Raw genomic sequence first — 25,302 nt, forward strand, 5'->3', positions numbered from 1 at the left:
AAACAACTCCAAAGACATGTTGCTTACCTCTTTTTACTTTGCTTCACTTCATAGGTGAGTGTTGGAACACAGATGAAAGGCTCATTAACCTGCTGGATTAACCAGATATTTGGTCTACATTTCAGAACTAGAGGTTTCTCTGTGGAAGGGAACAACTTCCATGATAGAACAGACATTTGGTTTATTGAATGAATCCAGAAAGTCAAGAACCTCCGTTGAGTCTCTGATGTTAGAATCTCTTGCAGACTAACTGACATGAATGACTCATTTTGCAGCCCTGGGTTCCATGAACAGCATAACGCCAGAAAGTCCTGAAGAAACATTGCAGAGGGAGGAAACATCAACCTGACCTGTAAATATGAGGGTGTCATCACCAATATCCAGTGGTACCACAATACCAGAGATCCAGACCAGAGTTCCTGCTCTCCACACAGAGAGTGGATCGATTTATCCAACTGGTTCAGTTTTCTCAGCTCACATTAATAAAGAAGAGAAACGTGTGAATCTGGAGATCATCTCAGCTAAAGTGACAGACTCTGCTGTGTACTACTGTGCTCTGCAGCCCACAGTGACAGGAAACACCAAAACTCTGTACAAAACCTTTGGAGCAAAGACAACAGAATACTCCACAACGTCCACTAGAGGAGTCACACACTGTTAAACTTCAGTGTGATGATGAAGTCTGGATTGTTGAAGTGGTGATAGAAGCAACTTTAAATGAAGCACTACAGATAAAACACAATAAACAAAAACAGACAGAACAGAATTTGAATCATGTATCCATAATACTTCCAAAGTATCTCCAATTCCACTCTAGCAGACTGTTTTCACAGACAATTGAAACACACCCTGAAGGGCTTTTTTGTTGGTGATTGTAACCATTGCAAGCTGAAGCTGTGCTGCCTGGTTTGAAGCAATATCTAGACTGTAATACTAAACCCCCATTTGCACCTCTCACCATAATGTTGCCCATTTAATTCCCACCTACAAGTCCCTGCTCAAAAGCAGGAGAGCACAAGTAAAAGTGTACATGTTTGGAACAATGATGGCATTGAGACCTTAAAAGGCGGCTTTTCCTGTAACAGCTGGGACCTCTTCCATAAAGGTGGCAGCCTTTAAAAACACCACAGCAGAAGAAACCAGCTCTGAGGATGACTCCCCTGGGTCCACGATGGAAAGTGACTCTGAAATTGATGACCAGCGGTGAGCCATGTTTAGTTTATTCTTTTACATCACAGTCAATTATCACATGAATGGTTTTCCCCCTGCCACACACTACATATATACAGTATGTACAGACACACACCAGCCAATTTATTAGGTTTAGACAGAAAACCCTCAGATACTCAGTGGTCCCAAGAAATTCATTACCTCTATCATTCTTGGTTAAATGGGTGAAATACAATAAATGGAGGAGAAATACAATTGATGGAAAGCTAAGAAATTGGAAGATAGCGGAGGCCCCCCTTGGAGCCACGAACAACAGGTCTCTAGCAGCCTGAAGGCAAGTCTGACTGGAAAGCAGTTTGTTAATCAAAAAAAGGTATTAAAACAATGTGACATGCAGTAAATATAATGACCAGCAGACAGTTGACCCAGCAGCAAGGGGAGCTCGCAGTCAATGTACAAGGGGCAAGTTCGTCTTACATGCAGGATGAGCTCCAAGCCAGACCACCAGAACAGAACAAGGAAATAAAACCACCAAGCAGTGTTAATTTCATTGACGAAGACTATGAGGAAAAATATTCGTCAACGAACCTTTTTCACAGACGAAAACTAAATAAAAACTAAATAAAAAGTCAGATATGATGACGAAGACTGTGACGAAATATAACTTTAGTCAACGAATAAAAATTAGACAAAAATATTAGGGAGGGACGAATGGAGAAGAGATTCAATCATCACTACTCTTTTTGTGGGACAAGTTTGGAAGAAATCCAATCAGAGCGAATCTCATGGCCGCCTGTAAACCGTGTGGAGCAAAGATCTCTGGGAAAAACACCACCAACTTGAAGCGACATTTACAGACGACTCATCCGGAAATACATGCGAAAGTAAGCATACATGCTAAGCTTATTTTATCAGATAAACCACCGTGTTTCCGCTAAACTTGGAATAAAATAGAAGCTAAAGGAAACCAGCTTGAGCTATATTGATTAGACGATTGTCTCGCTGAATTAATATGAGCATAAATATTAAATGTCCTCAAATTGAATCAAATGTGTAAAATGTGTATTATAGTAACGTTAGATGTTGTGGCGTTATATGACTGGACGAAGGGTGTGTGAGTGAGAGACAGAGAGAGAGGGAGAGATCTGAGGAGATTGGGCAAAAAAAACACAACTTGATTTCCCCTTTATTCACCCTCACAGATACAGAAGACATCTGATGACAAAGATGACCGTAGGCCAAGTGGAAATAAAGCTAGTGCTGCTAGTGCAACCCAGCAGCAGGCCATCTCTACAGCTTTCCTAAGTTCTTCAAAGTACAAAACTGAATGGAAGGAACAACAGACCAAGGAGCAGGCCATAGCTAGATGGATTGGACGCACAGGTTTACCACTCACAACAATTGAAGACGAGGACTTTGTGCTAATGATGGAGATAGTAGATAGGAGACTAACAGTTCCAAAGAAAACTAAAATGAGCTATTTGATTGAAACACAGTATGAACATGAAAGACAAAAATTCAAAGAGAGACTGGCTGCTGCCCGGAGAGTTTCCATTGGCCTTGACTTGTGGACAAAAAAGGACTGACAGCCTCCTTCCTTGCTATAAGCGCACGCTACTTTTGTGTTGAACAAAGTAAACCTGTACACATATTGTTGGCCCTTGAACAAGTAGCTCACCCACACACTGCACAGTCTATTAAGGCATGTGTGGACAAATGAATGCAAGAGTGGGGCATACCAAAGGAGAAGATCCTGACGGTAAGAACGGACAATGGGAGTAACATGGTGGCAGCCTTTAAAAACACCACAGCAGAAGAAACCAGCTCTGAGGATGACTCCCCTGGGTCCACGATGGAAAGTGACTCTGAAATTGATGACCAGCGGTGAGCCATGTTTAGTTTATTCTTTTACATCACAGTCAATTATCACATGAATGGTTTTCCCCCTGCCACGCACTACATATATACAGTATGTACAGACACACACCAGCCAATTTATTAGGTTTAGACTTCTATGGTTGTCTTTTCTTCTTGTTATTAGGTACCATCATGTCGACATGGACATGGCCCGGACACCGTGCGTGGTGCATACCGTACAACTTGTGGTCCACATGTTGCAGAAAGAGACAACTGTCAAAAGAGTCCTCGATAAAGCAAGGTCTGTGGCGAAGCTCTTTCGCAAGTCCTCAGTTGCAACACAGAGGTTATCGGACCACTGTGGTGTTATTGTTGTAAATGACTGCCCCACACGCTGGTCAAGCACATTCAACATGGTCGCACGACTCCTCACAGTCAAAGATGCAGTCTGTCAAATCACAAATGACATGGGATGGGACAGTTTGCTTACTAGTGAGTGGCAAAAGCTTTCATCATTGCATGACTTACTGCTGCCTTTTGCGGAACACACTAAAACCCTCCAGAGTGACACTGCATCTATGTCCTTAGTGGTTCCTGCCCTCTTTGATCTGCTGAGCCGCCTAACTGACTTTGCAGAGAACACTCGGTACAGAGACCTTGCCACTCTTGCAGAGAAAATGAGATCAAATCTGAACCAGCGTTTTGCTTGCCTCTTGGATTCAACCGATGAAAAGTTGAAATCCTTGTTAATGTTGATGTGGCTGATGGAAATATCCAGGAACTGCTGAAACAGGCAGAAGACTATGTGGTCAAATGCACTTTCCCACACAAGACAGGAGGACCAGTCTGAAGATGATGCAGAAGAAGAGGTTATTGAGGAACCAGAAGCAGCGCCATCCTCAAAGCAGCCGGTGTTTAGGTTCCTCTCAAAATGCCGCACCACAAGGCCTAAACAGAAAACCTCCACAACCAGCATCAGGCGGCAGATCATCAAGTACAAGGAAGAACTTTCACATCCCATCACTGCGGACACAGGAACAGACTTGTGGCTGGATAAGAGTGACAGTTTTTATCACAGTTTAAAACCTTTCGCGTTAGACTTGTTGGCTATGCCAGCTTCTCAAGCTTTGCAGAGAGGGTATTCAGCATCACAGGTGACCTCACAAGAGGACGGCGCAACAGAGGAAGGGTTACACTGGAGCGAAGTGCTTTCCTTAAAATGAACAGAAACAAATAGAACTGTTGTATTCACTGCTATTTACAGCATTTCCTGAAGTAGTATATGCACAGCTTGAAAGTTATTTGTTTTGTTTTTTGTTTAATATGAGAGCAGAGAGATTTTTTCGTTCCATGCAATAATGGCATTACAGCTTAGCATGTAATTCACTGATACTTGATACTTCTTTTAATTATTAACAGAAGATTATTTCATTTTGTGTGCAATGACATTACAACCAATACATATTATCTTTTACATGTTTTGTTTTCAAATCTCTTTGATTTTGCACACAATGCACAGAGTAATAGAGGATGAAGAAGAAGATGATGCTTACAGAGTTTTTTAGTTTAATGTGATATTTAACTGTATGAGAGCAGGGTTTTTTATTTACTTGAACATTAGGGAGTATGTCTTTGGTAGTGCGTGTAATGGCATTACAGCCAATACATCTTTTATTCTACATTAGAGAATTGCACTAATCTGTTCAGTTCAAAGCCTAGCAGTTATTTAACGTCTCTTGAGGTACGTGAAGATTAACAGTAGTGAAGTTTCTGTATTTAGATTGTGCAATGGCATTACAACCAATAGTTTTATTATTGTTTTTGAGAATTGCACTTTATTTTTCTTAATGTTTTTGATTTTGCACAGACAGTAGAAGACAGTAAGTTAAGGTTATCTATTTCAATAATATTATACTTCATCTTGAAAGAATGTCATATGCATTGCATATCATTCAGGGAGGGATCTTTTTCAGGGAGCATCTTTATTTTTCAGGGAGAGCAGGCCTTATGCTTATTTTATGTGAGATTATCTTTTGTGAAAAAAACACGGTCAGCGTTTTTGACATCAAGAATTAAATAAAAATTGAATCTGTTTCTGTATTGCAGATTCAAACCTTAATACCATTTCATAACAGACTGATGGATACTTCCAATGACAGGAAGTCCACTCCACTGTAGATTTAGTCGACTAAAATCTGCTAATATTTGGTCTACTAAAACTCGACTAAGACTAAAAGACTTAAGACTAGACTAAGACTAAAACTCTTATGATATTTAGTTGACTAAAACTAGACTAAGACTAAAAGATTTCAGATAGACTAAAATGTGACTAAAACTAAATGGTGTGTTATTCAATAGACTAAGACTAAATCAGAATTTGATGTCAAAATTAACACTGCCACCAAGACAGTGACTCTCTACCTGCAACCTGAACTAAACTAAACACAGCTCTGTGCAGTTGTTGTATTCATATTATTTTGTTCACATGTATGTATAAAAGATAATAGAAAACATGTTCAAATAGCACCAACTACGCAACCGATCCCTACCTGGGTCTCCCCGACTAAGTTAGCCTCCTCCTAACGTTACATGGGTGAGCTGTCTGACTACTGTTCAGAGATACAAAGATTTGTGAAAACATTTAAAAGACTGGGGTGTTTGAGCCCAGGGGGTGTTGGCGACCGCAGGCCTGTGGTCGTCCACGATGGAACCATCTCACAGGTCTCCTCATGCAAATATCTTCTGTTTTTATTGACAACTCATTAGCCTGGAACATCCATGTGGACAGTCTCTGTAGCAGATTACAACGACGACTGCACTTCCTGTGTCAACTTGGACTTCATGGTGTTGATCAAGATGTTTGTTCAGATACGGCATCATATTCAAATACAATAATCATGGCAGCTGGTTCATTACATGTGAAGTGCACTTGTTCCGGACCTTCCTACAACTGAGTGAGTCTAGAACTGAGATCCTTTTATTGGCCCCTCAAATCCTGTCAACCACTTGAAATCAAACTTTGCTAAGATGCTCACTGATGTTCAGCATAAATACTCTGGATACAAGATTCTGTAGTGAGGTTTTGTTCAGTTATCAGCCGACTTCATGGCACTGATTATTTCTTCTGGTATCGACAATATCCAGGAAAACCACCAGAGTTCCTCATCTCCCACTCTGCTTCAGGAAAAGTAGGAAATAATCAAAAACCTGGACTAAAGATTCAAGTGGAGCAAAAAGAGATAAATCTGCAGATCTCCTCTGCTGCAGTGACAGACTCTGCTGTGTACTACTGTGCTGTGAGGTCCACAGTGACAGGAAACACCAAAACTCTGTACAAAAACCTGACAGCTCCTCTGAAGATTTACTCACTGCAGCTCCTCCTTTTACTGAACAGCAGCGCCACCAAGTGGACACTGACAACACAATCTAATGACAAGTAACAATGTCACTCCTGTTAGCGATAAAACACAGTTAATCCAGATCATGGTGTTTAATTGAGGCTATTTCTGTACAGTAAGGCACTCCACAAGGAAGTCTTCTTCTACACAGAATGCTTTGGTATCACTGATGATGAGACAAACTAAAATGATTACAGACCCATGTTGATGAATTAACTATTCCAGGGTGAAAAGTGGTTAAAGAGACTTTGTTGTAACAGAAAGTTCACATGTTAAAGCTCCTCATTATGAGCTGCTCTGGATAAGAGCATCAGCTAAACAGCTGAGATGTAAATGTTGAGAGTTCCTCAACAGATGATGAAGAGGAAGGGCCAATGATGTGAAGGCCCAGATCCATCAGAGTATCAATGTTCTTCCTCTCTCTCCTCCCCTCTCACTGCAGACATGAACCACTGGCTGAGAAACATCCTGATTCTGACTCTCTGGCTAGGTAACTCTTTAAACCTACTGATTGTTCTCCTTTAATCAATCATCTTTATTGATCCATCTCTTCCTCTGCATGTTCTCTTCTTCCCCAGAGTGTAAAGGAGAAGACAGAGTGACCCAGCCAGCAGGAGATGTCATTGCTGCTGAAGGAGACACAGTTACACTTGACTGTACTTTTGAGACGAGTAGAGCAAGTCCAACGTTGTTCTGGTACAAACAAGTAAATGAGTCTCCTAAGTACATGCTGAAAAGTTACTCAAAAACAACAGATTTTGATGCAGAGTTCACGAAAGACAGATTTAATGCTACAATCAAGGATAAGTCAGTTCCTCTGAAGATCCAGAAGCTTCAGCTGTCTGACTCTGCTGTGTACTACTGTGCTCTGCAGCCCACAGTGACAGGAAACACCAAAACTCTGTACAAAAACCTTTGGAGCAAAGACAACAGAATACTCCACAACGTCCACTAGAGGGAGTCACACACTGTTAAACTTCAGTGGTTTATGATATAGTCAGGATTTGTTTTAGTGCTGAAAGAAGCAACATTAAATGAAGCGCTACAGATAAAACACAATAAACAAATAACAGAACTTGAATATGTTCATAGTATTTTCAAAGTATCTCCAATAGTACTCCAGCAGATTGTTTTCACAGACAATTGAAATGCTTGGTGATTGTAACCATTGCAAGCTTTAAGCTGTGCTGCCTGGTTTGAAGCAATATGTAGACTGTAATACTAAACCCCCATTTGCACCTCTCACCATAATGTCCGTTTAATTCCCACCTACAAGTCCCTGCTCGAAAGCAGGAGAGCACAAGTAAAACTGTACTTGTTTGGAACAATGATGGCATTGAGACCTTAAAGGGAAATGAAGCAGTCAATCAAGTTTACATCATTTACACAATGGATTTCCACTACGATCAACAATTATACAAGAAACATGACAAATGTAAACGTATAAAAGACAAAAGAAAAGAAGAACTGTCATATCTTTCACTGAAAGGGCGCCACCATTGTGCAGTACTATAACCTGCAATGTCACGGGGTTGGTTGGCTTTAAGGCTTTGGGCGAGAGATAGTGAAATACAGAGCCAGTGAAAGAGATAGTGAAAGACAGAGACAGTGAAAGAGAAAGAGTGAAAGAGATAGTGAAAGATAGAGATAGTAAAAGAGAGATACTTAAGAGATAGTGAAACAAAGACCTAGTGAAAGACAGAGCCAGTGAAAGATAATGAACAAGAGATAGTGAAATACAGAGCCAGTGAAAGAGATAGTGAAAGACAGACAGTGAAAGAGAAATAGTGAAAGAGATGGTGAAAGACAGACATAGTGAAAGAGTGAAAGAGAGATAGTGAAAGACAGAGAAAGTGAAAAAGATAGTCAAAGACAGAGATAGTGAAAGATAGACATGGTGAAAGACAGAAACCGTGAAAAAGAGAGTGAAGAGATAATTAAAGATAGAGATAGTGAAAGAGATACGGAAAAGATAGAGATATTGAAAGATATAGTGAAAGAGATAATGAAAGAACGAGAAATAGTGAAAAAGATAGGGAAAGAGATACTGAAGAGATAGTGAAAGACAGCCAGTGAAAGAGGTAGTGATGGAGAAATAGTTAAAAACAGAGACAGTGAAAGAGATAGTGAAAGAGATAGTGAAGAGATACGGAAAAGATAGTTAAGAGATACAGATATTGAAAGATATAGTGAAAGAGATAATGAAAGAAATAGTGAACAAGAAATAGTGAAAGAGATAGTGAAAGATAGAGATATTAAAAGAGATAATGAAAGACAGAGATAGTGAAAGATAGACATAGTGAAAGACAGAGCCAGTGAAAGAGATAGTGAAAGACAAAGAGAGTGAAAGACAGACAGTGAAAGACAGAGATATTGAAAGAGAGAGATAGATGGATGCCACGAACAGAGGACAACCAGTGGAAACTCAGAATAGAATCAAATATAATAATTGTTTTGAAAGGTTTTCAAATTATTATTATTTTCATTTAGTAATTGTTCCTTTATTTGTTTGTTTTTTATTTGTTTTTATTTCACATTTATGGGTAATGGGGGCTCGGGATGTAGCAACATGTAAAAGGAGATGGCAGACATGAAAATATATTTTGAATGCTTTTTATATGCTAAAGCAAGATTAAATAAATGTAATAAAGAATTCCAAATGTCACAGTGAAATATATCATTATCAAAATATTGCCTATAGACACACGCACACACCTGTCTATAGATTTGTCTCACTCTTAACCCTGCCTTGGCCGACCTCGTCCTTTCTCCCAGTACTGTATCCTTCTCAGATTATTTCCCACACAGTTTTGAACCTGGTATCTTATTTCCTCTACCTGCAGCTTTTGGTGTGCAGCAGTCTCTGTGACCATCTCCCTCTTATTTTATCGTAGCAGTCAGCCTTGGCAGCGGCTGCAGCACTACAGCAGGTCAGTCACTGTGAGCCAGTTCCAAATACTGTCAGCGATCTTTACATCTTGTCACGGTCACATATTTGTTTAATCAGCTAATATCTCCTAAGTTTGTTATAATATCGATAGTCACAGATCACCACCAGTAGTATCAGCAGCAACATCCCCAGCAACACCATCAACAGCCCACAGTGTTTAAAGCAAGAGCTGGGTATTCCCTGTGTTTCTTTTTTTAAACTGTGTCATACCATTCGCTGATGTATCAATACAGGAGCATCAGTATACGCATATCAGCAAGGAATACATAACGATATATTTCTGTATCAATATTTTGAGAACAGCCCTAGTTAAATCCTTGTTCCATGTGCCCCTTTTATACTTTGAGTACCTGCCCTGGTTCTGATAGTAGGCACTTTGAACTGTAGCCCATTATGTGACCTGAGCTCATGACTGCTTTGTAAAGTTAAAAATGTCCTGTTTAAATAATTTGGAAGTCTACCTAACATATCTTTGCAAGTGAAGGGATGACCATCTTTCCAGTCTGTCCAATATACAATGATGTATCCTGAAACTAGAGTTAGTGACATATCTGAGAGCTGAGTGATAAAGGGGGTCAAGTTTGGACAAGGTGGACAGAGAGGCAAACCTGTAGGTAGTGTCCCAATAATCAATCTGTGGCAGAAAAAGGCCAGCAACTAAGTGTTTTTGTGAAGCCATTGAAAAGCATGACTGTCACATATACAGAAAAGTCAACGTGAATTTTAATTTCTTTGCAAGATAATTAACATGGTATTTAAAATTTAGGTTTTTTTGTAAAACCAGATTCCCAGATATTTGTAATTATCAACAGACTGGATACAGACTCCATACAGGGTCGTGATGGAGAGGGGTGGTACCTTTGTTCGCCCAGTGGCAAAAATCATAATTTTAGTTTTGTGGGAATTTAGAAGCAACTTCAAATCTGACAGAGCATATTGCAGGGTATAAAAATCTGCCTGCACATTTGAAAAGGCAAACTCTGCTGTGGGGGCACAGGAGTACAGAACTGTGTCATCTGCATACAGATGATCCTTACAGAATTTAAACATCACAAACATTATTAATGTAAACTAGGAAAAGCGAGGGTCCCAAAACTGAGCCTTGTGGAACACTTTTGTAACAAGGACTGGATCTGACATGTCGTTGCCATGTTTAACCATTTGTGAACGATTGGTCAGGTCATGTCAATCCAAACCTCAATATTATTAACACTACATCAAAATTTTTTAATAATTAATTTGTGAAGCTGGAACGATAGATGATTTTCAACCAACTAATTGTTTCAGCTGTGCTTGAATAAACTGTTGGGTAATTAAATTAATTACAAAACATATTTTATAAACTCTTCATATGTAGTAAAATGCTTACTTTGTAAAGTAACAAAAGCTGTTGTAGTGAAGAAAAAGAACAATCTCTCTGTCTGAGTTTGGTGGAGACACAAAAAGTGGCATGAACAGAATATAATCATTTGTACATAAGTACAGTACTTGAGTAAATGTACGTAATTACTGTCCACCACTGAACGGCAGCATAAGATTCATTTCCAGAGCTGAAGGTACAGGTACGTAGAGAAACAAATAACTACGGATATGTTGGAGTAAAGTGAGAACTGAGTGGGAAACAGCTCTTAAAATCCTTCTGCCAGTTATAAAATTTACGACTGAGAAAGATAAAACATCTATGGGACAATTTGATAAATGGGTTGAAATATGTTTCCTGCTAAATCGAATAAAAGAGACGAAACCTACCATTTAGGGCAGATATGCTCTATGCTATATAAACCAGAACTGAGGGAAAGGAAATACTTTACTGGTTGCACTCTGTATGTTTGTTTGAGCCTTTGTAAAGAATAAAATTCTTAGACATCTTGACTCGATTCTTTATTCCAGAAGACTCACTAAAGAAAAAGTTCAAATACATCTGACAATAAATTATGGACTGTAAGTTTGATGCCTTGTAATAATAAGCTGGTATGTAACGTCGGCCAGAGTCCCACTGCACTTTCACATCCAGACAAGGATGGACAAACACCTTAATGTTTCACTCCAAAGCCTGAGTCATGACCAGTTTCACACCAGTGTTTGGAGACAGAATAAGCTCCATGTTTGCACAGACTGCCTTCATTTGTTAGAGGGGGAGATGTCCAACCATAATTAACACAAACATCTCTGCTTTCACTGTCAGTAATGCGGCAGCTCCAGAGATCGAAGCACCTAAATCAGCCCTTGGAGTCTAGAAAGGACGTGACTGCCCCATTGCGGGAGTGAGGGAGTGTTTGCTGAAGCCTCTGCTTTCACTGTGGTAAACTGGTGGTAGCAGCTCCTAACCATTCGCTCTCAGTGCAACATCCTGTTTGAAATGGTCGACACCACCGAGCTGGTTTTGGAGATCCTTATGTGTTCTGAACATGCTTCATATTTTAGCCCTTTATCTGGAGAAGCTGTGGACAGGCTGGCAAACTGACAGGCCTTTAATATGATGCTGATACCATATTAAAAACATTCACTAATTGATCCTAATTGTCACACTAGGAAAGGAGAGAGTGAGGAAAATGTGTTGAGTGTAAAGTTGTCAGTCGGGGAATAACACAGGGCTGTGAATGAGCCCCGTCACTGTGATCAGGCTCCTCCTTCTAATCCACCAACTTAGTGTTGATGAAGACTAAACAGAGAGATCACAGCCTTCTTTATACTTGCTGGAGCTCACAGTTCCTCAACACTGCAGATATGACGCCTCTGTTCATCTCAGTGTTGCTGGCTGCTGTGTGCCTTGGTATGAACACAACTCTGGTTCTCTGATATCAATCCAACATTGACATGATTCTTTAACAGCACACTGATACTGTTTGTTGCTGTTTTACAGAATGCAGAGCACAAAAAGACAACGTGCTGCAACCAGAAGGAGACGTGACTGCTGCTGAAGGAGACACAGTAACACTTGGCTGTCTATATAACAGCAGTTCAACAAATAATTATCTCTTCTGGTACAAACAGGATGGAAACAACAGCCCCACATTTATACTGAGACGCTTTAAGATCGGCGAGGGGAAAACAGAGGACGAGTACAAGGAGAGATTTTCATCCACACTGGATTCCACCTCAAGATCAGTTCCTCTGAAGATCCAGAAGCTTCAGCTGTCTGACTCTGCTGTGTACTACTGTGCTCTGCAGCCCACAGTGACAGGAAACACCAAAACTCTGTACAAAAACCTTTGGAGCAAAGACAACAGAATACTCCACAACGTCCACTAGAGGGAGTCACACACTGTTAAACTTCAGTTTATCATACAGTCTGGATTCATTGCACTGATAATAAAAACTAAGAAAAATTAGACATAAACATTAAAAAAAATGATTTAGAGTGTTTATATCTCTGACACACTGATGATGATGATAAGGAGAGTGATGTAAACTACGTAGATAAAATTTTGTTTACATTTATATTCATTTGAGTACCTGATGTTGTTAACACACCAACTTATTTGCCACTTGAAGAATAAAGACAATACAAATACAAATCTCCCTGAACTTCCTGTCCTGAGGTTTCCATCAGTTTTCCTCCATGTTAAGGCAGGACAGTATGGGGAGTCTTCACTGATGCTGCTGGATGTAAAACCCAGTGAGACTCTGTATGTGATACTGGACTGTACTCAGAAACTAGACCTGATCTCAGCATCCAGATGTGGGTTTTGTTAGTCTGAAGGAATATTCCAGTGAAAATGTCTCGTTTCACTATCAAATCCTCTCCACCTGTAAGCTTGAAAGGTGACTCGACAGTTTGCAGCATCACTTTGTTAATTGCTGCTGTAAATCCACAACTTCAGAGATGTGGGGAGGTGATAACGCAGCACAGAAGTAGAGTCTTTAACTATGTTGAGTTTGGAAAATGCTGAACAAACAGATCATCAGCTGACAACTGGATTATGCTGCTGGACTAGTTTGAAGTTTCAGTGGCATCTTTTCTTCTTCTGTGGTCTGATTCTGATTGGCCACTAGATGACACTGTAGCTGCTGTTAATCCAAGCTGAGCCACATTATCAAGTAGGCGGTGCACTACTTCTGCACTGTGTTCAACCATTCTGTCAATAATAACTGCTGCTGTGAAGAGAACAATTCTCAGACTGAATGTTGAACATCAGCTAGTTTCTCCTGTTGATTTAAACCTTGTTGTAGAGATGGAACATTGGCTGGGGATTATTCTTGCTGCTCTTTTCTTTGGTAAGATAGAAAGCACAACATCTTTTTATTCTTTTCTAAAGATTTATGGAAACAGCTGAGCTGTTTGTGTCCACAGAGTAACACTGTACAGCTGCCATTTTCCACTGTCTTCTCCTCTCAGCCTCATGAACAATGTTAGTCTAATGGCTTCATTTGCTCTACTTTTTCCAGGACTAATAGCTGGAGACACAATCTCTCCTGTACGAGAGGAAGTCAGTGAAAGAGAAGGACAATCTGTCACACTCACATGTAACTATCAGACAACTGCTACTAATATTCGCCTTGACTGGTACAAACATCATTCTGACCTTCAGGCACCTCAGTTTATACTCTGGAAAGGAGCAAAATCGTACACAGAGGAATATATTCCTGATAGAAGATATGAATCTGAAACATCAGCAACATCAACTACACTGACCATCAGAGATCTAACCCTGGCAGACACAGCTCTCTACTACTGTGCTCTAGAAACACAGTGATACAAAGTGTAGAAGAGGCTGTACAAAAACCTGAACCCAGATATCTGACTACTCTTCAAAGAGGAGGGAAGTGGTATTCAAACCACAGCTTCATATCAGATGGATTCTGCTAATTCCTGTTTTATCAGAGTCACTGTGGTTCTAGCTGCTAATGAAACACTGGGGGAGGATTCACAGGAGCAGCAAATCCACATCAGAGAGAAACCACCTGCAGGATCCTCAGTAAGGATAAAATTCGTAACATGTCACATTTGAACTTCAGCATGTCTAACAGATACATTCAAACATTTGGCTAAATAAAATGTTTTGAGATATAAATGATGTATTTAAAGTTAATCTAACATTCTTTCACTTATTTTAGAGGTTGTATTTCTTTCCTGACATTTGCGAGGTCACAGTGGGTCTGTGTTCAGTCAGGTGGTTTATGATATAGTCAGGATTTGTTTTAGTGGTGATAGAAGCAACATTAAATGAAGCACCACAGATAAAACACAATAAACAAATAACAGAACTTGAATATGTTCATAGTATTTTCAAAGTATCTTCAATACTACTCCAGCAGATTGTTTTCACAGACAATTGAAATGCTTGGTGACTGTAACCATTGCAAGCTTTAAGCTGTGCTGCCTGGTTTGAAGCAATATGTAGACTGTAATACTAAACCCCCATTTGCACCTCTCACCATAATGTCCGTTTAATTCCCACCTACAAGTCCCTGCTCAAAAGCAGGACAGCACAAGTAAAACTGTACTTGTTTGGAACAATGATGGCATTGAGACCTTAAAGGGAAATGAAGCAGTCAATCAAGTTTACATCATTTACACAATGGATTTCCACTACGATCGACAATTATACAAGAAACATGACAAATGTAAACGTATAAAAGACAAAAGAAAAGAAGAACTGTCATATCTTTCACGGAAAGGGCGCCACCATTGTGCAGTACTATAACCTGCAATGTCACGGGGTTGGTTGGCTTTAAGGCTCTGGGCGAGAGATAGTGAAATACAGAGCCAGTGAAAGAGATAGTGAAAGACAGAGACAGTGAAAGAGAAAGAGTGAAAGAGATAGTGAAAGATAGAGATAGTAAAAGAGAGATACTCAAGAGATAGTGAAACATAGACCTAGTGAAAGACAGAGCCAGTGAAAGATAATGAACGAGAGATAGTGAAAGACAGAGACAGGGAAAGAAATAGTGAAAGAGAGTGAAAGAGAGATAGTGAAAGACAGAGCCAGTGAAAAAGACAGTGAAAGACAGAGATAGTGAAAGATAGACATGGTGAAAGACAAAAACCGTGAAAAAGAGAGTGAAAGACATAATTAAAGATAGAGGTACTGAAAGAGATAGTGAAGAGATATAGAAGAGATAGTGAAAGAGATAGTGAAAGACAGAGAAAATGAAAGAGATACTGAAGAGACGGTGAAAGACAGATATAGTTAAAGATAGACATAGTGAAAGAAAGAGCCAGTGAAAGAGATAGAGGATAAAGATTTAGGAGTTGGAGAGGATCTGTCCTTAGCTGGCTCCAGAACCAGGTTAAAACCTCCTCTGACGATGAGCTCAGTGGGGGGGGCAAGTTATATTGAAGAAAAGATTCACAAAGAAATTTGGATCATTTTGATTTGGTCTGTAAACATTAAGCGTAGTGGCTGGCTCATCAACCTTCCTTGTCCTTTTCTACATGTTTCAAATAAAACAGTAACCCTTTTCTTAATAAAATGGTCACTCCCCGCGCCTGAGAGGTGAATGAAAAGTAGTATATTTGGCCTTGCCATTGTTTACCTAACTTACAGTGTTCTGCATCTGTTAAGTGAGATTCCTGCAGGCAACGTCAACACTATGATTTCTAAGAAAGTCGAGGATTTTTTAGCATTTAACCTGTTGATTAATTCCATTGGTGTTCCAACTAAGAAAGCTGTATGTTATATCTGCAGACATGGATCACAACGTGCACTAGTGTGGCAATGTGGAAAATAATTGTCAGTAGATGAGGTAAAAGACATGGTGGTGTCTTGTAACAAAGGGTAGAAAAAGAAAAGAGGAAAAGGAGAAAACAAAATAGAGAAAAACCCACTAAAAAGATAAACAGACCCTGCCCTTTCAGAAACCCTCCTACCTCCCTCCAAACCCACCCATCCCGTAAAAGAAGAGACTGGCCTATATTTCTTCCTGTCCACAAGCGTATTAAGATAGACTGCTCTAACCAGTGTAACCAAGCCACTCAAGTAAGGCTTGAGAAGTCCTGAAAGTTCGTTCAGATGACACTATTTGTCGCTGACAGCATTATAAAGTACATATACCCTCTGTTCTATGTGAAAATTTGCCAGCAGATAAACAGGTAGTCTGGTAGGGGAAATAAGAATAAGGTGAAATGAGGATACTGCCAGGCCTTAATTATGTTAAGGTGCACCATCCCTCCAGGAGGTCCAGGACCAGATTAGTGGAGAAGCCTGAAGGAGATGCTGCTGTCATGTAGCTTTTTTCCCCCAGCAGCATGAAGGCTTTCTTTTTCTTATAGAGAGCCGTGGACATTCCCTGAATATCATGATGTCTGAGTTACTGTACTTGAGCGATCTTTTCTTCCGTGTTGCACTGAAGATTTTCATCACATCTATGGGCGGATAACTAGAGCCCGGGGGAAGCTACCTTCATCGGGTCCACGCTGGAGTGTAAAGTGAGCTCGCTGGATTTCGAGCGGGGTGTCGGTCTCAAGGTCAAGTATTTTCGGGAGCCATTCTTGTGGATGCTGTTTTTCCCTTCCACACCTCCCGGGAATCCAAGCAGCCTTAGATTCGGCTGTCTGGCTCTGTTCTCCAGATCATCTTCCTTGTCTTTAAGACCGCTAATTTCTTTTGCTGATAAGAGTTTCCACAGAGACGCCTAGCGAATTTTCTCTAACCCTTTTTCTATTTCTTTGTGAAACCAGGTCAGCGGCCCTCAGGTGAGCTAGCGTTAGCAGCGTTAGCTGTGCAGGCGTTAGCCGAGGCTGATAGAGGGGGCTTTCCACTCTTGTCTTCCCTCGTCGCCGCTTCAGCTCTTTTGGGGGGCATTTTTAGCTGAACCGCGTTGGTTTCTATTAGTATGAAGCTGGGGTCATTTCTATAATTAAGAAACTCAGGATAGGGGACAAGTTAGGGTTTTGTATGGGAGCTGGTTACACTACCTCCGCCCTTCACGCCACCATCTTAAAAACTCCAAAAGGGGAGAATATGACAGATGCAAACAATCTGAGCTGAAAATGGGGATTTATTTTCCTCTCATGATTTGATTTGTCCTCAAATGTGACACAGATGTAATAATGTGAATAATATTATTTAAGTAAAGTACTGAATAAGTAGTTAATGTGGCTGTCATGTGTGATTGAATAGTAGCATATCGTCTGCGTAAAGACTGACCTCAGTCAGGACCTTCACACGTTCTGTCAAGAGTCAATCAGTGTTACCTTATCAGCTACTTGTTACCTGATAGAAATGATGTCATTTAGTGAATAACAGCACCACAGCAGAGACAAACTCACTATTTGTCAGAGTTGTGAGAGGAAGGAGGGATTAAGGGAGGAGCAAAACTGGGACTCAACGACAGAAAAGACACAAACTTTCACAGTGGTGTTTGATTCAAAACCAGACGGATTCTCTTTCTCTTTAAGATGCTGTCAGTGAACTTCAGTCTGTTTGTGACTTTGTTTCTGCTCACAATAAGAGGTAGGTGAGATCATCAACATTAAGAGAGCTTCACTGATCACCTTTAGATTGTAAATTTACAGACTTATCTCTTCCTTCAGGTGTCAGCTGTGAAGAACTCACTCCAGTCAAGAATGAAGAGTTTGCTTTAGAAGACAGCTCTGTTACTCTGTCCTACAAATACTCTAAACAAGCTGATGCCAATGATTATTTCTTCTGGTATCGACAATATCAAGGAAAACCACCAGAGTTCCTCATCTCACACTCTGCTTCAGGAGCAGTAGTAAACGATCCAGTCCCTGGACTGTCTGTGAAAGTGAGTGATGATAAAACCCAAATGGATCTGCAGATCTCCTCTGCTGCAGTGATAGACTCTGCTGTGTACTACTGTGCTGTGAAGCCCACAGTGACAGGAAACACCAGAAGTCTGTACAAAAACCTGACAGCTCCTGAGAAGATTTACTCACTGCAGCTCCTCCTTTTACTGAACAGCAGTGCCACCACGTGGAAACTGACAACACAATCTAATGATAAGTAAAAATATCACTCCTGTTATTAATAAAACAGTTAATCCAGATCATGGTGTTTAATTGAGGCTATTTCTGTACAGTAAGGCACTCCACAAGGAGGTCTTCTCCACAGTTAATTTCACTATCCCTGATGATGAGACAAATAAAAATTACAGACTGATAATGATTTCATAATTCTACCAGGGTGAAAAGTGGTTAAAGAGACTTTGTTGTAACAGAAAGTTCACATGTTAAAGTTCCTCATTATGAGCTGCTCTGGATAAGAGCATCAGCTGAACAGCTGAGATGTAAATGAGATGTAAATGTTGAGAGTTCCTCAACAGATGATGAAGAGGAAGGGCCAATGATGTGAAGGCCCAGATCCATCAGAGTATCAATGTTCTTCCTCTCTCTCCTCCCCTCTCACTGCAGACATGAACCACTGGCTGAGAAACATCCTGATTCTGACTCTCTGGCTAGGTAACTCTTTAAACCTACTGATTGTTCTCCTTTAATCAATCATCTTTATTGATCCATCTCTTCCTCTGCATGTTCTCTTCTTCCCCAGAGTGTAAAGGAGAAGACAGAGTGACCCAGCCAGCAGGAGATGTCATTGCTGCTGAAGGAGACACAGTTACACTTGACTGTACTTTTGAGACGAGTGGCACTCCAACTTTGTTCTGGTACAAACAGGATGGAAACAACAGCCCCAAATTCATGTTGAGCCGCTTTCAACGGGATGAAGGGAAAACAGCAAACGAGTTTAAGGAGAGATTTTCATCCACACTGGATTCCACCTCAAGATCAGTTCCTCTGAAGATCCAGAAGCTTCAGCTGTCTGACTCTGCTGTGTACTACTGTGCTCTGCGGCCCACAGTGACAGGAAACACCAAAACTCTGTACAAAAACCTTTGGAGCAAAGACAACAGAATACTCCACAACGTCCACTAGAGGGAGTCACACACTGTTAAACTTCAGTGTGATGATGAAGTCTGGATTTGTTTCAACTTGAACAAATGTATGTAATACTGTCAATATACTGTATGTACTGTTATACTTCAGTATTGGAGAAAAACATTGACACAGTTTGAATGAAACATGTCTATAAACTGGTTGGCATCACAGACTCAGGTTCTCATTGCTTTTATTCTTGTCTTTATAAAAGTTTCTCTGTTGTTCTCTCAGGCTGTGATTTCTTGTGGTGTACCACAAGGTTCAATCCTGGGGCTTCTCATTTTCTATCTACATGTTGCCTTCAGATCAAATTATTTTTAAAACACATCAGTTTCCATTGTTTTGCCAACAATATTTGCTTATAGTTCCCATTAAAATCCAGCAATCATGGCAGCTGGTTTTATTCATGTGAAGTTCTGGTGTTCCAGACCTTCCTACAACTGAGTGAGTCTAGAAATTTGACGATTATTTTTGCCCCTTCAGCTGAAGGGAATAATCTTATATTCCAATTGGCTACAATTGCATTAAATGTCAATCCACCCAGCAGTGATGTCCAAACCAACAATACAGTATCTGAAATACAAGAATTAATGTCACGATTGATGGTGGGGCAGGTTGGTGGACCCAAATGCAGGACACAGAGCAAGCGAGTGCAGTTCAAAGAAGGTTTAATTAAAACCGAGCACACTTACAACGGAGTGGCTGAATCCAGAATCCAAAAACAACAGAGTCCAAATAAACAGGTGATCCAACAGAAATCCAAATCCACAGAAACAGGGTGACACGACGAGCAGGGCAGGTAAAACAATACAACACGAGACAGAGCGTCTACACACTATGGGGCGGCTGTGGCTCAGGAGGTAGAGCGGGTTGGCCGTTAATCGGAAGGTCTGCGTCCTGGCTCCCCCTGGTTGCATGTCGAAGTGTCCTTGGGCAAGATACTGAACCCCGAATTGCCCCTGGCGGCTATTCCGCCAGTGTATGAGTGAGTGTGAATGTTAGTTTCCGTTTGAGCACTTAGGCTCAGTGTATGACTGGTGAATGCAGATGTAGTGTAAAAGCGCTTTGAGTGGTCGAAAAGACTAGAAAGGCGCTATACAAGTACGGAGCATTTACATTCACTACAATGACCGGACACAGACTGAGGAAGTATACACACACACACACACACACACACACACGGGGTAACGAGCTGGGAGGGAGCAACACAGGTGACCAGGATCAGGTTAACGAGGCAGGCAGAGAGACAGCAGGGAAACAGAGAGGCTCACCTGACAGGCAGACATGGGGCAAAATTAATAACCAACACAGACAGAACACGTTACAAAGTACCAGACAAGAATCTAATTTCAGACAATAACAGAAACCCATGTAAACAGACACACCGACCAACTATAACACAGGGATCATAACAGACAAAACCTAAATGAGAAGACAGAACTAGAACACAGAGCAGACTAAACCAAAATGATGCAGAGAAAGAACTAGAAGCAAATACTACGACATGAACTAAAGCACAGGACTAGGAACAAAGACATGGAATAAAAACCCAGACTCCCCAACAAGACACACAGCCAGGACTGAAACCCAGACACAGAGGAACCAAAATCAAAGCACAGAGAAGGCACGGCCAAAATAATATAATTCAGACAAGCTCAGGACAGGATCGTGACAATTAACCAGGCAGCAGTAACAAAGATGTGTTCAATAATATACAGTATATAACTAAACTATTCAGTTTAGATAGTTTAATAAAATTTGCAGACGCTTGCCTTGTTTTTAAGGTGTTACATGGGCTAGCCCCTCCCCCACTTAACCAGTTCATAAAGCAGAAGGATGGCAGAGGGGGGGTAACAAGGGCAGTTAGTAGAGGGGGCTGTATTGTACAGTACAGACGTAGTAAGTTTGGACAGACGGCATTCTCAGTTACAGCTACCCGTTACTGGAATAGTTCACTAGGGGGTGGTGATGAAGCAGTGGATAAGACACATGCCTTTGGTGTGAGAGACCCAGGTTCAATCCTCCACTGTGACCCGTCCACCATTGTGTCCCTGAGCGAGACACTTAACCCCTTGTTGCTCCAGAGGAGTGCGACCTCTGACATGTAGAGCAATTGGAAGTTGTTCAAATTACGGGGGGTCTGACCCCCCTAGTTAAGACTTGGACCCTCCCAAATGAGGCAGCAGTTCAGGGGGGTCTTTCTTACCTGTATTTGTAAATATTACAATACATTTCCCATACTCGTGTCTTATATTCAAAAAAGTCTTGAAAGATGAATTCAGACACCCCTAAAATGGACCGTACTATTTCCTAACATCGACGTTAGTTAAATGTCTTGTCCGTCTGCATCACTCGTAACGCAGCTGCTCCATTCCGGTGCATCACACGCTAATGGAGACGCAGCAGGTTAATGTCAGTAGTTAACTATCTAGCTGCTTTAATACACTTATCTTTCCTAACTTCAGAGATTCGTAATTAGCATTTCTTTTACTTAAAATGAGCCATCTGATGTTAGCTAGCTGAGAGCCCACCCTATCATTTCATTGTCACTATGTAATTTCACACTGGTGTTTAGGCATGAGCAGTGAAAATGGGGATTAGTTATTGTAGAGATACCTTTTTACATTAATATAGAGTTTTTTTTATTTCATTTGAAGTGTTTTGTGAGTCCTTTCACAATGAAAATGGCATTTGTTTTCCCCAACAACAGTGTTTGTCAGACTACTGCTTATTGGATGCAGATGACATCATTCACAACATGAGCAAGAGGAAAGGAGATATTTGCTAAAAAAGAGTAAGTTGAAACTTTAAACTTGATGAGAACGATAAAACCTTAGGAATTAGAGATAATAATGCAGACTGTATTTTATGTGTGGGTTTGTTTTGAGCGGTCATGATGGTCGGCTGTTGTCTGACTTGCTGGCAGTTTTGCTCTTGACTTCTTGGTGACCTCTGACTACAAAAGTTGTCGTGTGCTATGGGGCACCCGTGAACTGGTGTGATGAATTTGGTTTATCATCATCTACAGACTGATGACATTAGTTAAATAGGCAAGGATATTGTAAGCATTGGAAGATTTTGGTTCACTGAAGCCCGCGTCTGTGCTGTACTGGGTTTTCTTTTGGACCTGGAAAAATTGTTGACCCCCCCGGTTGTCACTGTATAATTCACACTCTGGTCGCTTTGGATAAAAAGCATCAGCTAAATGTGTTGAATTGAATTGAGCGAATGCAACAACTATTTCATTTTTAAACATACTTCAGACGTGGCTTAAGGCACAACAGACTTCAAGCATATATCTTCAAGAATTTACATAATCTTAACATTTTTTACATTCTGTACTGTCACTTTTGTCATGTATCCATGTACTATCTTGTATTTTATCTTCTTGCAGTACTTGATAAGGCACTATACTGATGATATTTGGAACTAAATGGTTGTTTTTTATACGTACTGTAATGTTTAGCCCCATGCTGGAAGGAGGAGACATGGACTCAGGAGTTCTTCACCTGGTGCTTCAATTTATTTCTTCACCAGACACGTGGAAAGTGCAGTAGTGCAAGGGTGAATTATTGCAAAAGTATATCAAAAATTTAATAGAAAACAAAACAAGGAAACTAAGTACAAACTACTCAAATTATCATTACAAACTGATATTAAACAACACAAAAAAACTGTAGCTGAGAGGAGCCTCTGCCTCGTTCCTTTATACCAGAAGCCCCTCCTACAAGACAAACCAAAGTTAATTGGAAATCTATTAAACACCATTATGTTACCTCAACAGTCCAGAATATTTCTGGCTACATCAATACACAATATATCAACTATAAAACCAGAAATGAAATGTTACATGCTGAACAAAGCTTCTCAAAACAGCAACTTAAGGTACTCCAGTACCTCTGTACTGGCTCACACTGTAAATTACTCCACACTCCATCACTTCCTGTTTGCCCCTTCAACCCAGATCCCTGCTTGAGGATGAGAACAGGTGAATGAAACATACAAACATTTGGATGACCTTGGGTAAATCCAGTAAGCTAAAATAAATGACTTGAAATGAACTGTGTATGTGTTGTATTTATCCAACCATGATTTCAACTCTTCTGACTAGTACTTAAATGAACTGAAATGAAATGACATGAAATGACAAGCCATGTGACCATTGATGCTAGCCCATATGCTAAAGGTAATGCTAATGCTAAAAGTCCTATGCTAATGTTCAGCTAAGGTTAGCTCAGCATGCTAAGACCAATGCTACCGCTGGCTTAAATGAAGGCATGGGGTAGCCCCATGACACGTACTTTAATCACTTTTGTAATGTAGTTATGCATGATACTTTTAATGTATTTTTCTTGCAGTACTTGTGGAAACATTGTTCTGATGTACATTTACATTGAAGTCTAACTACGGTGTTGATTAATGTGAACTGTCCCTGTTAAATTAAATAAGAAAATACCACTTTGATACGGCAGCTAACAGAATACAGTGAGTGAACTCAGGTAACTCAGCAAAGGCTGCACCAAAGCAACAAAGACTGACGATACTATAAAGGAGAGAGACATTTCCTTCAGACAGGGACAAGGCCAAAAGGATTACCAAGATTAAATTCAAAGCTGTGGTATCAGATCAGGACTCAGATACTGTCTGGAAGATGGAGTCACTGCATTACTGTGTGATTGTTCCTTTGTTTCTGACCATACTAAAAGGTAGGTTAAAGCAGGAAGAAGAAAAACCTTCAAGGGATCTGTTTCCTAGAAACCACTGGAACAGGCAGGCAGAGTTTGATACCGTCATTAACAACATTTATCTCTTCCTTCAGGTGCCGTTTACTGAACAGCAGCGCCACCAAGTGGACACTGACAACACAATCTAATGACAAGTTACTATATTACTCCTGTCTGCATTAAAACAGAAGGAAGTCCTTGTTTTACAAACACTGAAAAGATAAATACAAATTACAGACTGATGATGATGATTTCATAATTCTACCAGGGTGAAAAGTGGTTAAAGAGACTTTGTTGTAACAGAAAGTTCACATGTTAAAGCTCCTCATTATGAGCTGCTCTGGATAAGAGCATCAGCTAAACAGCTGAGATGTAAATGAGATGTAAATGTTGAGAGTTCCTCAACAGATGATGAAGAGGAAGGGCCAATGATGTGAAGGCCCAGATCCATCAGAGTATCAATGTTCTTCCTCTCTCTCCTCCCCTCTCACTGCAGACATGAACCACTGGCTGAGAAACATCCTGATTCTGACTCTCTGGCTAGGTAACTCTTTAAACCTACTGATTGTTCTCCTTTAATCAATCATCTTTATTGATCCATCTCTTCCTCTGCATGTTCTCTTCTTCCCCAGAGTGTAAAGGAGAAGACAGAGTGACCCAGCCAGCAGGAGATGTCATTGCTGCTGAAGGAGACACAGTTACACTTGGCTGTACTTTTGAGACGAGTGGCACTCCAACTTTGTTCTGGTACAAACAGGATGGAAACAACAGCCCCAAATTCATGTTGAGCCGCGTTCAACGGGATGATGGGAAAACAGAGGCCGAGTTTAAGGAGAGGTTTTCATCCACATTGGATTCCACCTCTAGATCAGTTCCTCTGAAGATCCAGAAGCTTCAGCTGTCTGACTCTGCTGTGTACTACTGTGCTCTGCAGCCCACAGTGACAGGAAACACCAAAACTCTGTACAAAAACCTTTGGAGCAAAGACAACAGAATACTCCACAACGTCCACTAGAGGGAGTCTCACACTGTTAAACTTCAGTGTGATGATGAAGTCTGGATTTGTTGTACTGGTGATTAAACAAAACAAAACAATGCAGCAGCTTGTGGAAGATGTTACAAGTTCTAAAATGTTATTTTAACTCAATTCAGACATAGGATGATAATTAAATATTGTGTGATGGTAGCTGGATAAAATTAGGTGTTTATATAAAGAGAGACTATCAGCAGTCTACCAGCTATCTCTTCACTGCTGTTTGATCCTTCCGGAGTAAATGATTCAAATATCCATTCTGTAAAAACACATGATGTCAAGTTTCTGACTCAGCATTGTCAGATAAACACGGGTGTTGCACAAAATTC

The 25,302-nt window shown here is 40.5% G+C and overlaps 1 protein-coding gene and 2 gene segments (V, D, J or C); all 3 read left to right on the forward strand.

Moving 5' to 3' along the window:
• Positions 1-6,863: 6,863 nt before the first annotated feature.
• LOC119901578 lies at positions 6,864-7,429 on the forward strand. The segment is given in 2 exon segments: positions 6,864-6,915; positions 7,004-7,429. Coding segments are annotated over 2 exon segments (423 nt in total).
• A 4,365-nt stretch (positions 7,430-11,794) lies between these two features.
• On the forward strand, positions 11,795-14,048 carry LOC119901579 (tyrosine-protein phosphatase non-receptor type substrate 1-like; the record flags this gene model as incomplete). The annotated part of the gene is made up of 3 exons (XM_038717151.1): positions 11,795-12,148; positions 12,239-12,543; positions 13,791-14,048. Coding segments are annotated over exons 1-3 (681 nt in total), but the record flags the coding sequence as incomplete, so codon positions are not given.
• A 10,387-nt stretch (positions 14,049-24,435) lies between these two features.
• Positions 24,436-25,098, forward strand: LOC119901580. The segment is given in 3 exon segments: positions 24,436-24,484; positions 24,573-24,865; positions 25,093-25,098. Coding segments are annotated over 3 exon segments (345 nt in total).
• The last annotated feature ends 204 nt before the right edge of the window (positions 25,099-25,302 follow it).

This window comes from Micropterus salmoides, unplaced genomic scaffold (genome assembly GCF_014851395.1).
Source record: "Micropterus salmoides isolate LMB-PRFRI ecotype aquatic unplaced genomic scaffold, ASM1485139v1 Ms_hic_scaffold_1389, whole genome shotgun sequence".
NCBI classification, from domain to species: domain Eukaryota; kingdom Metazoa; phylum Chordata; class Actinopteri; order Centrarchiformes; family Centrarchidae; genus Micropterus; species Micropterus salmoides.